Here is a 15,834-nt window from a genome sequence, read left to right as displayed (position 1 = left end):
TAATGAGAACTTCTTTCTCTCGGTCTCAAAAGTGCTACAAGATTCTTTTGTATATTGATCCAAACTAAAGCAGGTATGTCTTACAATTCATTGGGGTTTGGTGCCAGAAACTGCCCCCCCACCCAATACCAAAATCAGTGAATGCTCAAGTCCTATTAAACAAAATGGCATAGTTAAATGGTTTCCCTTAAATAAAAATGGCAAAATCAAGGTTTGATTTGGGATTCACATTTTAAAAAATATTTACAAACCATTGAACCCACAGATAAAGAATCTGTGGATATGGAGGGCCAACTGTATATATAACAAAAGCGCAACACTTGATAAACATTAAATAGCTTCCTGACATCTAATAAAGCTATTGTAGCAAATGCTATCAATTGTGTAGTGAAGCCGAGCTGCAAGACCAAGCATGTTACTTAGCAAATTCTAATCTCCATTTGATTAAACATATTACAAGAGCAGAAATGAATTCAGTAAGTTACACATTTTATTGGACAAGTTTAGTACTGTACGGCTCTGCTGACAAAAATATGAAACAGCATAACAAAAACATTTAACAAATAGTTGACATTCCTGGATATCATTTTAACAACCCTGGTACTGGCAAGTCATTATAGTAAAATATATAAAAATATGACTTGCTATCAAATGAAGTTGAACTAAAACAAAGTCATTTTTGAGTTTAGAAACTGTTAAATAAATAGTAATGAAATGTATCTTTCCCAATATGGCTTTGCACAAAAAACATCTTGGATAGACAAGTTTGATCATGCTGGCTTTAAAAAGAACACTACCCCCTCATCTAGGTGTCCCTATTACAACTAGCAGTAAGTGGGTATATATTAAGTGCTTCACTTCAAGGCTACAACTTCTTGAGCTATTCAAGTTTCAAAGTGCAGAGTATCTAGCACTACTTCCATATTTCTAAAACGGCATAGCCCTTAAGTACATAATACTTTGATTATTGCAAAAAGGAGCCAATTATCATCTGAAGGGATTTTATACAGTTCAAGTGATTTTGAGGTACTGGATAACCATTGCAACACAACTACAAGCCAGTCATGTTGAGACACTTAAAAACTATACATCAGTACCAACATGTACAAGCGCCCAAAGGCTAATTCACTGGAACTAGAATCATTATTAGTGAGTGCATTTTAACTTTGCATTTACATTAGAACTATGATACAGAACTATAGCATTTCACCTCTTCCCACACAGCTGTCACAATAACTGCCAACATACAATTCATAAGTAACGTGCAGTTTCCTCTTCTATGGTTTCAAGGAAACTATCCAGATAAATGACAACAATCAGATCAGTTCACTACATAGATTCTGAGTTGGAGGGGACCACAATGGCCTTGCAGGAATACACAACTAGCATTCCTGAAAGATACTCATTTTCAAGAGTGTCCAAGAAGGTAAAATACCTTGTCACTGAGTATACTTTTATATTCATGTTACATCTGTTACTTTATACTTATGTCTTCATGAACACCAAGTATTTAAAAGGAATGGGTAAACTTACACAAGATAAATGATTTCTTAAGATTAAATTCTTGTGAAAGGCTCTCTAACAGAATGCAATAGGACCAAGAGGATTTCCACTCTGAAAAGGTAGAACATTGAGTACTAAGTTATAAAAAAGGTACTGAAAACTTGCATACGACCATAACTATCCAGATACACTGAACCGATTTGTGCACTATTTAATCTGCTGTTTATACAGGGGGACAATAGAGAAGTATGCTTTCCTTGTTCTAAGGGTTCAAAATTACTTTAGGATGAGTGATCTTAATATCTTGAAAATAATACAGAGGGGGGGAAAAGTATCATACTCCAAGTCCCTCTGCTTTAAACTAGCTTCTGTTAATGAACTGTGGGTGCAGGATGGTCATAGTTTGGTTATGCTTCTTATCCAAGGTATGAAAGAAGAAACTTTGGTATAGACACCTGGAGAGTCTTTGACTCCACAGCCATAACCCCAAGAGGTCACTCCATACACAGCCCAGCTTTCTCCTGGGCGTTCACACATCAGTGGTCCACCACTGTCTCCCTGGCAGCTGTCCACACGTTTCTGGTCCTGGAGGTTACCTGCACAGAGCATCCTTCCTGTAAACCTTGTGTGGTAGCGTTCTTCACAAACTCTCTTAGGAAGCAGGGGGACAGCAGCTTGCTGTAATGTTCTTGAGTAGGCTCTTCCTGAGGGTAAAGAAATGCTAAAGTTAATGTAACTGGACAGACAATGTTAAAGCTAAGGCATGAAGGTTCACCAATATATGCTATTAAGGTGAGTGAGAGCAGTTGTCTTTAAAGTGGAAAAACAAAACAAAAAAATCTGGAATAAACCAGTGCTTTTCAGACTGAAAAGCAACTATATTAATAGCTTTTTAGACGATTTAGGCTCTTTTCCTAAAATTATTAACTTCCCCAGAGCTGTTATGTTTCAGCAGCCATACCTAGCATAGCCAATAGTGAGTAGTGGATGTTGCAGACCAATATGAGAAGATTCCTGCTCCTCTATTCTCTGTTCCTGCATGAGGTTGAAGTCCACTAATTTTTCTGGCTCTCAGTTCTTCTGATACTTAACACAAGCTGACATCACCAGGGGTGTGTGCTTTCAGAGCCTTTCCATATCCAAAATGCTCCCAACAGCCAGTATTGGTTGGGAGGCAAACTGGCTGGCTTGCAAAATCAGACATGTTAACATCTACAGTACATCCCTCACTTGGCATTGGGCCCACCATTCACTAAAGAAAATGCAATATGGAAAGGGCTTGACTGACCAGGACTGGTGTCATAAGATGAAACAATGAGCAATGTTACATGTTTCCTTAAACATACATGAAATGCCAAGTATGAATATACTAATGGAATTTAAAAAGAGCAATTCTTAGCAAATTGTGTGCAGTGCTGTTAAGCCAGAATTGGTATAATACTTGTAGGATACGTATATGTACGGTATCATTTATAAGAGAATCATACAGCAGTAGTAGCACATACAACACACACATGACGTTAAAGTACAGCATACAGATATCTGAAAGTAGTGGTTGTTTAATTTATGCCTCAGTCCAGTGCAGAAAAATCAGTTCATGAAATTCCAGTCTTCAAAGAATACAATTCAAGATACTGATGCCAAAATGGCAAAGTGGTATATGGTGGCTGTTTTCCATAGATACATATATTTATCTTTTGGTCAATGACAAAAAAGCATGCACAATACAACACATTAAAATACAACATTAAGTACAGAGTTTAAAACACTATTAAATATAAATTATTATATTACAGTGATTTTTAAAAAATGGCACAGGGGTATACAACAACTGTTTTGCAGAAACCTGCTCAACATATTTTACAGTTTTGTGGTCTATTACTAAAAGTGTAATTGCTTGTGATTCAGTAGTGTGGCACTGTTAAAATCTGGTGTAAATGTGGGTTCCAAAATTACTAGTTACAAACCCAGGACAGACTATTGCACTGTCACATTAGTATGAAATGGGACAGATTAACAAAGTGTGAAAGTTGCTCTTCAAAAACAGAGCTTAACTGAGGTGTCCCTCAAGGTGCCATCCTGTCCCCAATGCTATTTAACATTTATATGAAGCTGCTGGGAGAAATCATCTGTGGATATGGGGCCAGGTGTTATCAGGACGCTGATGACACCCAAATATATGTCTCCATGTCCTGGTCATTAGCAACAGCAACAGATGGCATTTCTCCTCTCATAACCAGTGTCTTCAGGCAGTAATGGATTGGATGAGGGAAAACAAGCTCAAGTTGAATCGAGACAAAACGGAGGTACTTACGGTAGGGGCCTCCATACCAGGTTTTGGGTTGCAACCTCCAGTCCTAGAGGGGTTCGCGCTCTCCTCAAAGGACTGTGTTTGCAGTCTGGGGATGCTTCTTGACCCATCGCTTCATATGAGGAATCAGGTGAATGCAACAATCAAGAGTGCTTGTTATCAGCTCCAGCTAATACGCCAGCTGCGCCCTTTCCTGGGACGGGGTGACCTCAAAACTGTAGTACACGCACTGGTAACCTTAAGACTTGATTTTTGTAATGTCCTCTACATGGGGCTACCCTTGTGCCTAGTCTGGAAACTTGAGTTGGTACAGAATATGGCAGCCAGGTTGGTCACAGGAACAGCGAGGAGTGACCATATAACACCAATATTGAAGTCACTCCACTGGCTGCCTATTAGTTTCCAGGCAGAGTACAAGGTGTTGGTTATCACCTTTAAAGCCCTACATGGCTTGGGCTATCTAAGGGCTTGCCTGCTTCCATATAATCTGCCCTGTACACTCAGGTCCTCTGGGAGGATTGACGACGACCTCCCAGAGGACATTTTCTGCAGCCACTCCCAACTTATGGAATGGCCTGCCAGACAAGATCCATCAAATTATTGATCTAGAGAGCTTCAAAAAAGCCATGAAGATGGATCTCTTCCAGCAGGCCTTCCCGAAATAAAATACTCAGCCACGAAAAAGACTTTCACATTTATCGAACTCTGCCCATGGTTATTGCTTGGATTTTAAAATGTTAGTTTTAGTCTTATACTGTTTAATCCTGTTTTAAGGGAGGGGGAACTATGTATATATGGATATATTTTAGCCTGTTGTATGCTGCTTTGATTTCTTGGCAAAAAGCGGGATAAAAATAAAAATATATATTTATTATTTATAAATAATGACAGATCACTGACAAAGAAACTCTGCTTCCACAAGTATGTTTTGTTTTGTTTTTTTGTTATTGTTTTTGTGGCTGAAAAACAAAACAATACACAAAGCCCTTGCCAGATAAAAGTTCAAAAGTTCAAATGCAATCAAATTGCATTTAAACATTTAAAAAGTGAATTTTTCAATAATTCTCTTACTGAATTTACAGCGTGGTAAGACTTTACTTGAACTACAATACGGATACATTTTACTATAAAATAAAGTACTGCACTGTTGATTTGAAAACCTTGTACACTTGTGTAATTCATGTACCTTGTTGCAGTTAATAAAAAAATTGTAAATTGACAAATACTTACTTTGATCTAGAAATGCAAAGCTAAGCAGAAATACAACAGTAATGTATTGTTGTGTATGTAGTATTACATTTTGTTCCATACTGAAGGGACATCTGTTCATACAATGACACTTTAATGAATGTAAGAGAAGAACAAATATTGGCCACCTTTTTACCAACTTTAATTAAAGAAGAACAAAGCACCAAGCTTTGTGAGATCATGAACCTTGTAACTGCCCCCCCCCCCCAAAAAAAAACCCTTAGTTGAATGCTACAAAACATCTCCACTCTAGTTAATTGTTATACTGGGGTAAAATAGATAGGCAATGGCATAATGAGCTAAAACCAAAATACAGTCTATGGCTCTTTCTAGGAAAGCCTCTTGTGTCTGTAGGCTGTAGTGTAGAAGTACTTTCATTCAAGCTTCTTCAAAGAAGCAACAGATGATACCACAGAGAACAAGAGAAAGGTGCAACTACCAGCGGAGAAAATATACTAAGGAAAATGAAGGAAAGAGTCTCTTAAAACAAAGAGTCTTTTAAACTGAGAGCATTAGAAAACACTGATCACACTGTTCTGTAGAAATTCATGAAATTTGAACATTATATATGTTGTATCAGAAAGAATTGTACAAAAAAGAAATGGAAAAATTCTGAAACCTCCAAGACCAAAACAGCTAGATTTTTAACATTTGTGACTGGAATTCTGTTCATGGAACAGGGCTGTCCAAACTTCTTAGCACTGCAGACCTGTGGCCTATCCTGAAGAATCTCCCCAAACCTTCAAATTTTCATGCTGCTTACTCAAAGCAATGAACACTGATTTTGCATGTTAAGAGGACACCCTTCCATGATAACAGAAAGGAAATAGACCAACTCCCTGGTAAGGCAAACTCTACCAAGAACACTGCTAATACGCTGCACTCTAACAATATAGGCCATGTTCCCACATTGTCTGCTTTGTGATGAATCTGTGATGAATCTGTAAGTTAACAGATTCCAACCACCAAAACCTATCTGAACAGCCAGCAATGGAGGTCTGTTCCACTGAGATCAGTATGTAAAAGGATATTTCTAGCCTCCTCCCATTATCGAGCAAGACTGCAACAATCTGTAGCAAGGCCCCTGTAACAATTCCTCATTACAACCCCATATATTGGTCGGAGGGAGCTAGAAACATCATACAATTGCCAGGAGAACAGATCTTCATCACTCAGTGCAGATATTCACTTTTAATTTACGGTAACTTGAGGGTGGCATTTACAATTGTGACAATAGTGCCACAGTCGTGATCACAGAGCAGTTATGGATCTGTAATTAAGTTATGAATCTGCAATACAACATGCAATACAGGATGGTAGCCATACTCCACAAACACACAGATAGTCTTACCTGTGTCACCCCAACCAGTGATATAACAATTAGGTGCAGTTTTCTGTGGCCTCTCACGCCTGAGAGGCAAGCAGGCTGGTAAAACATGAGTGCTAAACCGAGCGCACTGTTCTTCAGGTCCTTCCAGACGTACTAGTGCAATGTCATAATCACTGCTGTCTGGCCTATATTCTTTATGCTGCACAATCTCTTGCACTCCAATTTCTTCCTCATACTCCTCAGGTACCAGCGTGTGGTAGTCCCCAACACGTATCACATAGTTCCGAGTGTTATTGCCATATCTAAAATGAAGGAAAAAAATAATCAAAATAGTATTTTATTTTTTAATAGAACAGATGAAAATGTTGCAAGAAGGAGGTTTGGTTCTTATGTCGGTACACATTGTTCACATAAGCAACCTTCTAGCCATGTCTACATGGAAGGATTTAAGATTTCAGTAACAAACATAAAGTTTGGGGACTATTATTAGATGTGGTGGGCAGCCGATTGCCATCAGTTTGCCATCTATGGACCTGGCCTTCTTCAGTGACATACCCTGGGAAAATTTAATTAAAGACTCAAGCTTTGTGCAAGACGTTTGTTTCTAAAGCAGAAACCTCTAAAATTGGTGGTAGCGGCGGCTTAAACTGGTAGTCCTAGACAATCAGACAAATATAAGCCAATTAACTTAGTCATACAGTTTATTTTTACTATAGGAAAAAAATTATAGGAGAGAAAAAATTATTCATAAATCAGTGCATTGTTTTAAGTGCTCTACAGAGTTTGTATGTTATGGCTGCACAGAGGGACAAAATAGTGGGAGGGGGAGTATTAAAAAGAATAACACCTTTTCCAACACTAATATTTTGCGTAATCCTCAAATCCCATTGCTGTTTGTTTGTGTCTGGAACCTTAAATGGAAAAAGATGTAGCTTTAAATAATAATAAAGACTTAAAATAATAAAAAGCTGGATAATGTAAAACAATCTGCCCATTGTGCTGAATATTAACTATAAACTCTATATGGCATAGGTCCAGGCTATCTGACAGACCATGGGTGCATCTACACTAGAACTATTGCAGCTTGATACTATTTTAACTGGCATGGTTCCATTTTACAGAATCCTGGGATTTGTAATTTTGTGAGGAATCAGCACTTTTTAGCAGAGAAGGCCAAAGACCTTGTAAAACCACAAATCCCAGGATTCCATATGATGGAGCTGTAGCACTTAAAGTGGTGTCAAACTGCATTATTTTTGCAGTGCAGAACAAATGCTCCCTGTATCTCCCCATACAAGCCTGGCCACTTCTTTCACTCCTGCCACCTTAACAGGTATGGTTGGTAAGTACACAAGACAGGGCCTTCTCAATAACAGCCCCTAGGCTCTGGAGTTCCCTCCCTAGGGAGCCACTTTGCTGTCCTGTCAGCAAGTTGAAGACTGTTTTATCCTGATAGACTTGTAAAATTGAAAATTTTTAAGGATCTTCAGATTTTTTTTTTCATGTAACACTGTGAAAAGGTTCATGCATTTAAGACTAGGAAAAAACATAGCATACAGTTGGCCCTCCTTATCCATTGATTTTTTTTATCCTTGAAAATATTTTTTAAAAGTATAAATTCAAAATATCAAACCTTGATTTTTTTTTCCTTTTATATAAGGGACACCATATTCTATGACATTGTATTTAATGGGACTTGAGCACCCATGGACTTTGGTATCCACAGGGGGTCCTGGAACCAAAGCCCAGCAGATAACAAGGACCCACTGTACTTTTTGCCTCATAGTGAATTTAAAATAGCTTGTTTAAGAAAGCTGAACAGTACAGGCTATAGGGCATTTTATGTCCTTCCTTTAATCAGGGGCAGACTATTTACAGAGCAGATGTAATGCCTGGAATGTAAAAAGGATTCTGACAGGAATGGATTAAATCCCCATCCAAGTGTTTCTTCCACAGTGTCACCCTTCAGGAGTTGATTTGATATGAGTATAGTAATTTGACTGATGTGGCATGTCCCTGAGCTAGTTTTACTGTTTTCATCGATGAAGTGAGAATATGCAAAGAAAACAAGAATACAAATCTCTCTACTTGTTGAACTTAGTAAATGCACTTCCATCACTTTGTAAAAGCACACATACAAGTATGTACACTGTGAAACATGTGGTCCAGTTGAACTTCTTGTCAGATTTCATAATTCCACAGTGATATTTTAATCTTTGACTAAACCTTGCTTGGGATCCTAAAATGAAATAGCACCTAGGTCTGTGTCAACAAGAGATGTATTCCGTTTTGTAGAAAAGTACTTAGGTTATCTAGATTTGCATAACATAAAGTAGAACTGAACATGTTATGCAAATCTAGATATCCTAAGTACTTTTCTACAAAACTCTAAACTGCAGATCCCATTGCCTTTAAGAACTCTTGGCCCCTAGTCCACCCTATGAAACAACTGTCTGATTACGTGTTAAAGTTTGGAAAATGTTACTACATACTGTAATTTTCTTTTGATATGTGTATGATCAGTTTTGTTTCTCTGTGTATGTATGTGCCTTCAAATCACCTGTCAACTTATGGCTACCTCATGAATTTCATAGGGTTTTCTTAGAGAAATACTCAGAGATGGTTTTGCCAATTCCTTCTTCTGAAATGTAGCTTAGAGTACCTGTTATTGGTGCTTCTCCCAACCAAGTACTAACCGGTGCTGACCAAGATCAGATGGGATCTGATGGCTTTAGGGTACTTAGGCCTACTCCTAATTAATACTGAGACTTCCTTGTCCTTATTGACCTGAATTTCCCAGTACTAGTTGCAAACAAAGGCAGAAAGAGGTCACTGATAAACCAGTCAAATAAATACAGTCAGCCTTCCGATATATGGCTTTAACTTTTGCAGATTTGATTATTCATGGATTTGAGTAACATGTTCCCTCTGGGAATCTCTAGGTGATTCAACACAACTCTTCTGGAAGTTGACCACAGAGACCATAAATGGAAGACCTAGAGATTCCTACAGAAAACGCTTCTATATGCATTTGTAGATCCTCCAAAATGATTCTATGGCCAGCTTCCAGCAGATGTTGACCACAGAGTTGTGCTGGAGGATGTAAAGATTCCTAGTTAGGTGTTCTCTCAGGTTAAAAAAAAGTTTTTTTTTTTTTTAATTTATGGTTTTTCCACTTTCATGGAGGTCCTGTGCCCCTAACCCCAGCGAATGCATCATAATATCCTACAGGAGGTCTGTTTGTTTGTTTAGAGTATTTACTATTTAAGTTTGTATTGTAGCAGTTCCCATGTCATGGAATATGACATATGACGGGGCCCCAAGTTTATCCCCTTTCTTCTGTTTCTGAGTTCAGTCTGCTTGATTTTTCTCTGTTCCTGGGCCTAGTTCTGTTTGCCTGCTCTAACCTACTCAGACCTGATCCTGTCATCTGCCAGACATTGCTTCTTGTTCAGATCTGATTTAAATATGGTCTTGACAAACCTCTCCCTGGGATTCATCAGGTTTTATGGGTCTATTTGTTTGCATGTTGAGTGGATCATGAGTAAGATGTGAAGTTTAAGATCAAAATTCTATTCAAGCTAAGTATGGCACTGTATATTTTATTCCCAAAGGATATATAATAATAATAATAATAAAAGACAGGCAAATGTTGGCAACTCTGTATGGTCAGAACATGGAATAATACTGGGTGCTAACTTCAAAAGGTAAGCAATAGTTACAAGCCACCACAGAACTAGGCACATTTATGTTTCTTGAAATCAGAAGTTTGTATTTGGCTGCAAAAGTAAAAATACTTAATGTAATACATTATTCCTCCTGAACACCCTATTTGTGCATACTAATGAAAGTAACTGAAACCAGTTCAGATACATTTTCACTAATCTAACTAAATTTTTGTGTGGTGGTTTTATTTATTTATTCATATAATGGGAAATGTTCCTATTTTATACATCAGGTAGTATGTGGAGTTTTTATATAGAAATATATTATCAGCCAAATCCACAAGCCAGTTAAGATAGAGCAATATAATTAGAGCTAGCATACTGTTATTAATTGAACAGAACTGAACCATTTTAGTGAAATTAAACCCAACAACTCTCAGATGCTTAATGGAATAGGAGTTAATGTTTCATAACACTTGGATAAAAGCCAAGATTTTGCATGTGGAAAGTATGGCTCACTTGTGGAAGGGCTGCTTTACATTTCATGCTACCGCAGGGGAAGTCAACTTTGGGATCTATTTGTTGCAACCAAAAATGTGGATATCCACTACATGAAGAAAGATGCAACAGTACCTCTTAAAACAATGTGCTGCAGTGAGCACCCAGCAGCTGCTGATAAGAGTGGCACCACACAACAATCTTCCATCTCCATGGGATGATTTCAGGCGCAGAGCAACCTGCCAGGGCCATCCACCTCTAGAAATAGAATAGAAACAATTCATCTTATTTATGAGTTCCTACATGTATTTGTTAACTACTTTTTCAGCCCACCAGGGTTCCCAAAGTGATGTACAAGACAACTGATTTTAAAAAGCCTTTTAAAACACATTTAAACACAGTTCGAAAAAACAAAGATCATATAGAATAACATAGATTTATCTATCTGTCAAGGAAATCAACAGTGATCAAGCTAGTTGGGCTTCCCTTGGGAAGGAGTTCTAGGATGTATGGTGCTACAGAGAAAGCCCCATCTCATGTACATATCCAAGACGTTTCTCAGGATGGCGAGATACAGCAGGGCATTTGCTGAACCTCTCAACTTCCAGACAGTCTCATACAGTAGGAGGATGTGTTATTTCAAATATCCTGGCCCCAAGAAGTTTCACACTTTGTAGGTTAAAACCCGATCCTTGGATTATTAGAAGCAAACTGGAAGCCACCGCAGTTGGCTCAAGACAACAGCCTGGCCACTGAATTTTGTAGAAACACTAGCTCCCAAATACTTTTCAAAGGCAGATCCACACATCATTCATTAAACAAATCAAATCTATAGGTAATTATCACTATGGCCAAATCTTCCTTGTCTAGAAATATGTGTAGCTACTGATCCAGATGAAAATGGCAGATTGCACTCCCAGTCCCAACAGCCATCTTGTTTCCCAGGAGCAATGCTGATCCAATTACATTGCTAACCTGTTCACCTGGTCTTCTAGAGAGAGTTCTGGCAAAAAATATATATAAGGAAATAACAGCATCCTGGAGCAAAAAAACAATATAGTATCTTAAAGGGTATAAATACACACAGCTTTTGAATTCAGTACAGTCATATTGTGTGCTAAGGAGTTGCTATATATTTTATATTTTTAACATTGGCAGGCCACTGAAGAAGACGTCAGTCGAAATGCGTCTGGCCTTTGGTTTTTATTATTAGAATTGATTTAATTTTTATAATTGCCAAAGAAAAGGGTTTTTTTTCTCTACCCTTTCTGATGTTTTATTGGCTTTTCTCCGGGGTTTAGTTTCTCTGGTATTGAATTTTGGATATTTTATTATCTATAAATATTCACCTTAGCATTTTTAGATTTTTCAGTGGGGTATTTACACCCTTTAAGATAATATATTGTTGCTTTTTTTGCTCCAAGGTGCTGTTATTTCCTTATATATATTTTTTGCCAGAACCCTTCGGTTGTTTTGTTTGGTTTTTATCTTGGGGTTTTTCAGCTATAGGGACTTTGGTTGGTTTGGCTTTTAGAGAGAGTGCAACCCCATATAGAACAAATTGTATTCACAATCCAGGGTGACTATTCTGTCTTTTCTATACTGAGCCTCAGGTTTTTTCCAGTCATGTCTAATCCCTCATTGAGTCCAGAAAGCAACACAGGATTTCCAAAGCCTGAAAAAGACAGGCTGAAGTAGCTATAATGAACATACTAATAAGACTTGACTCCAAATAACCGCTCTCCAGTGGCTTCATGCAAATGATGAAAAGTGTACTGTTGACCCCTGTGGAACCCTGTAAACTAACAATCACAAGGCCAAATTAACTTGCAAGTACTCATGCTATCTAAGGCTGCAGAGATGCTAGAGATTTGTTTAAAAAACCTCCACACAGTACTTTCACTCAAATCTTAGATAAACCAGAAGGGAGTCATGGTCCTTGTCTACGCTATTCAAAATAAACTCTCACTAACTTTGAATTGCCAGTAATCCAGATACAATACTTTCTGACCAATTCATGGTAGGTCTGGGGTTTTTAGTCAACTGAGGACTTTAATCCACAAGGGGGAAAATCTTGATTTTTTTTCTAAAATTCCTGGAAATTTTGGATGAGCGGCAGATTCACATTGGTGGCAGAGGGAGGAACTTGTGGTGGTTGGGGCATGACAGAAAGGACCAGTAGTCACGATATCATTTCCACAAGGAAATAACAAATCTGAAGAGACAGGAAGTTCGAGTGACTTGTTTATTGTTTTTTAAATGGTGTTATATTGGTGTGCATAACTGAGTATCAGCATATCTACTTGTTAGATACTGTAAGACCACATGCTAGATGGCTAGACTCAATCAGGGAGACTACAGGCCTGAGCCTGTAGAACCTGAGGAGAGAAATATAGGGTAAGGGGACTTGCAGATGCCACATCCACAGGGTTGTCATGAGTCAAGGTTGCCTTGAGGGCAGCTAATACCAACAAGATATTTATACCTGCTTAGGCTTAGTTTAGTGGTGGCCAAAGGATATGCACAATAACAATTGCATACAAAATGGCATTGATAATTTAATAGTTTGTTAACTTCAGTTCACCCTCTCCTACAAAGGGAAGAGCAAATGGGAGAGTACAAAGGTTGTCTAGATTTCAGAGTTATTAGATTATTAATTAAGACGTAAAAAACTAAATGCAATGCATTACAAATCCTGTGGCAAGGACCATGTACAACAGAAAACCTTGCACTTTGTAACATAACACACGCAGGGTGTCTTGCTATTCTTGTCACATTGATTATTATTTGGAGAGCAGGATCAGAGATATTAATAGCCTGACTGAAACCATTTAGTATCTTAAAATAGGTGAACACATTTGAATCCATGTGCTCCTCATGCAAATGTATCAGCACACGATATCAAATCTCTAATATGCTCATTTGATACAAACATTTTAAGTGTTATCCAATCACATGGGGAAGAAAAGAGGCTAGAGTTCTGAATCCAAGCCAACAGCTTTTCTCTGCTTGCATTTACCGTAAAGAATTTTTCCCTCCAATGATCCGTTTCTGACGACGATGCAATAATCTCAAACCGCACACAGAAGCAAGAGAATCTAAGGAGGAACAGAATCACAGAGGTTAAGTCTCCCATAAACATAAGCACTTGTTTCTGTTGTCCTTGTATAAACACCAATGCTGGCCTACCACTTCTTTTTACAAAAATAAAATATAATTGATTTTCTCTGTAATATATACATCTTCCGCTAAATCTCTCTTTCTTTCCACCACACATACACATATTCACTTTTATAACCATTTCACCTTTATTACTGTTGCCAGATGACTTCTTGTTCAGATAGTCACAGATCACTCCAGCATCTTCACTGTGTCGGCAATTGTGTCTGCCAATATCCTGTTTAATGCAGTCAGCTAAGGATCTTTCATTTCCAGTACATTTCACATTGTCCACATGGATGGGGCCTTTTCCTTCTCCAAAGTATGCCATAGTCCTTGCTCGCGCTGGACCTCTAGATACAAAATTAAAAGCCATCCTTAAATAAAGACATATTAAGAACAAAAAAAACTGGGAAGTTAAATATAACAGCTAATGTTTAATATATCCAGCTTATACAGCACTAATGAGTAAATATATTACTAATTATTCAAAGAACAAAGAGAATAAATAAGATTTATTAGCTGTAGTATAGGACTGCTGAGAACATTTCTCTAACACATTCTGAAAGATTGAATTGATTCAGCACTCAATATTAGTGAGAAAATAATTTTAAATGTTAGCTTTCAGTTCGATTTGGAACTTATATGGATTCAAGGGACTATGCATTATGTACTTAAACAGAGCATTTGGTTATTCCAATATAAAACATATTTAAAATAAAATAGCATTTCAGTATTTACTGGTGTGTGTGTGTGTGTGTGTGTGTAGTTTGTTTGCACTATTACCTACTGTCTTTTCCAGTCTTTTTAAAATAGAGATTTTAGTAAAACCGGACCCCACTTCATAAACGACACCTTAAAAACAACGGTTTGAATCCATTCTGTTGTACCTCTCTTAGGAGGCAATGTAAAATACTTTTCCTGAATTGTCCTTTCTTTCTGCAGCAATGTGCACCTCAAAATTCTCTAGTATTGGGAACTCCCAACTGTCCCTATGGGACAGTATAGAGAGCAGCAACTGCCCCAGGAAGGGGAAACTGGAGCCCAGTAGTTAAAGGGAAAGCAGAAGAAGAGAGAATGCTGAACACCCACAAGCACATTCTTGGTATAAAACATGACCACAGCTTTATTAGTAACAACCACTGCAGTCTTGGTGCAGCATAAGGCACAGATCCAGACATATCATGACCCACTTGTCATGATGCTGATGATGCTCCTCTTCTGAGCCCTTCTGGTGGTAAAACCGTCAGGTGGAAGGAAAGGGGAATGGCAACTTTAAAATGCTTTTAAATCACTGTGTGGCTCCCCATGATGTCACTTGCAAGTGAATCAGGTTTACTAGCCCCCAAGTTGGATTTTCTCTTGACTTGTTTCACTCCAAGATCCTTTAAGGGGATCCCCAAATGGATAGATATGCATACAAGCTCATTTCTCCAAAGGAATTCAGGCCAGTGCCAAAACCACCTTCCAAAATGGTGTCAAGGGTGCTGAATCATAGAATCATATAAATCACTAAAGTAAAAACACCATAGAATAAATGGTAACAGACATAACTGAAATCTTTGTGACAAAAACTGATTCAAGGAAGGGAGAGGAAAAGCCAGAGCCAACTGAGTGCTCAGTCAGAAAGCACATATATGCTCCCCAGGCAGACTGGAGTGAAGAGTACAGCACTCCACTTTGCCTAAGAAGTCCCCAAGCTTGCTGCCTTGGCTCCTGTTTAGCCAAGCAACCAGGCAGCAAGCCAGAGTACTGTCTCCGTACATAACCTGTGTGATACTTGCTGAACAGCCAGAGGAAATGTCAGGTGCATGAGGAGATGGTGACAACCATCCCTAATCTCTGCCTTTCCACCGCAGGCCCATAGATGAGAACTCAAATGAATCTAGGCCCTGTCCTTGTGAAAAACAGTTCTCACAAGGACAGGTTCTAGATTCATTTGGGTTCTTTCCTTTGTTCACAATGAGTAAAAGCATACAATTGGATACATCCCAAAGGTGTGCTTTCTAACAATACTTTATACATAAAGTAGAGAGCCCAGCAAATGTGTGTAAATGCTGGAACTTCACAGGGAATAATCAGCTGCATGGGTCCTTCCCACCTGATCACTAATTTGTGGA

At 38.2% G+C, this 15,834-nt stretch overlaps 1 protein-coding gene across 1 annotated transcript in view; it reads right to left on the bottom strand.

Annotated features, from left to right (window-relative positions):
- Positions 1-486: 486 nt before the first annotated feature.
- Positions 487-15,834, bottom strand: part of LOC149313026 (neurotrypsin-like) — a 64,848-nt gene continuing 49,500 nt past the window's right edge. Inside the window, exons 9-13 of the mRNA XM_089525892.1 lie at positions 13,862-14,067; positions 13,575-13,653; positions 10,691-10,813; positions 6,414-6,694; positions 487-2,207 (exon numbers count right to left, since the gene is read on the bottom strand). Coding sequence (XP_089382018.1) covers positions 1,900-2,207; positions 6,414-6,694; positions 10,691-10,813; positions 13,575-13,653; positions 13,862-14,067 — 997 coding nt within the window. The 3' untranslated portion in view covers positions 487-1,899. The remainder of the gene's footprint in view (positions 2,208-6,413; positions 6,695-10,690; positions 10,814-13,574; positions 13,654-13,861; positions 14,068-15,834) is intronic.

This window comes from Sceloporus occidentalis, unplaced genomic scaffold (assembly GCF_023333645.1).
Source record: "Sceloporus occidentalis isolate IW3139 unplaced genomic scaffold, rSceOcc1.0.p SCAF_5, whole genome shotgun sequence".
Lineage (NCBI taxonomy): Eukaryota > Metazoa > Chordata > Lepidosauria > Squamata > Phrynosomatidae > Sceloporus > Sceloporus occidentalis.
Note: the sequence above shows the minus strand (reverse complement) of the source record. Positions and strands in the feature narration are given on the sequence as shown.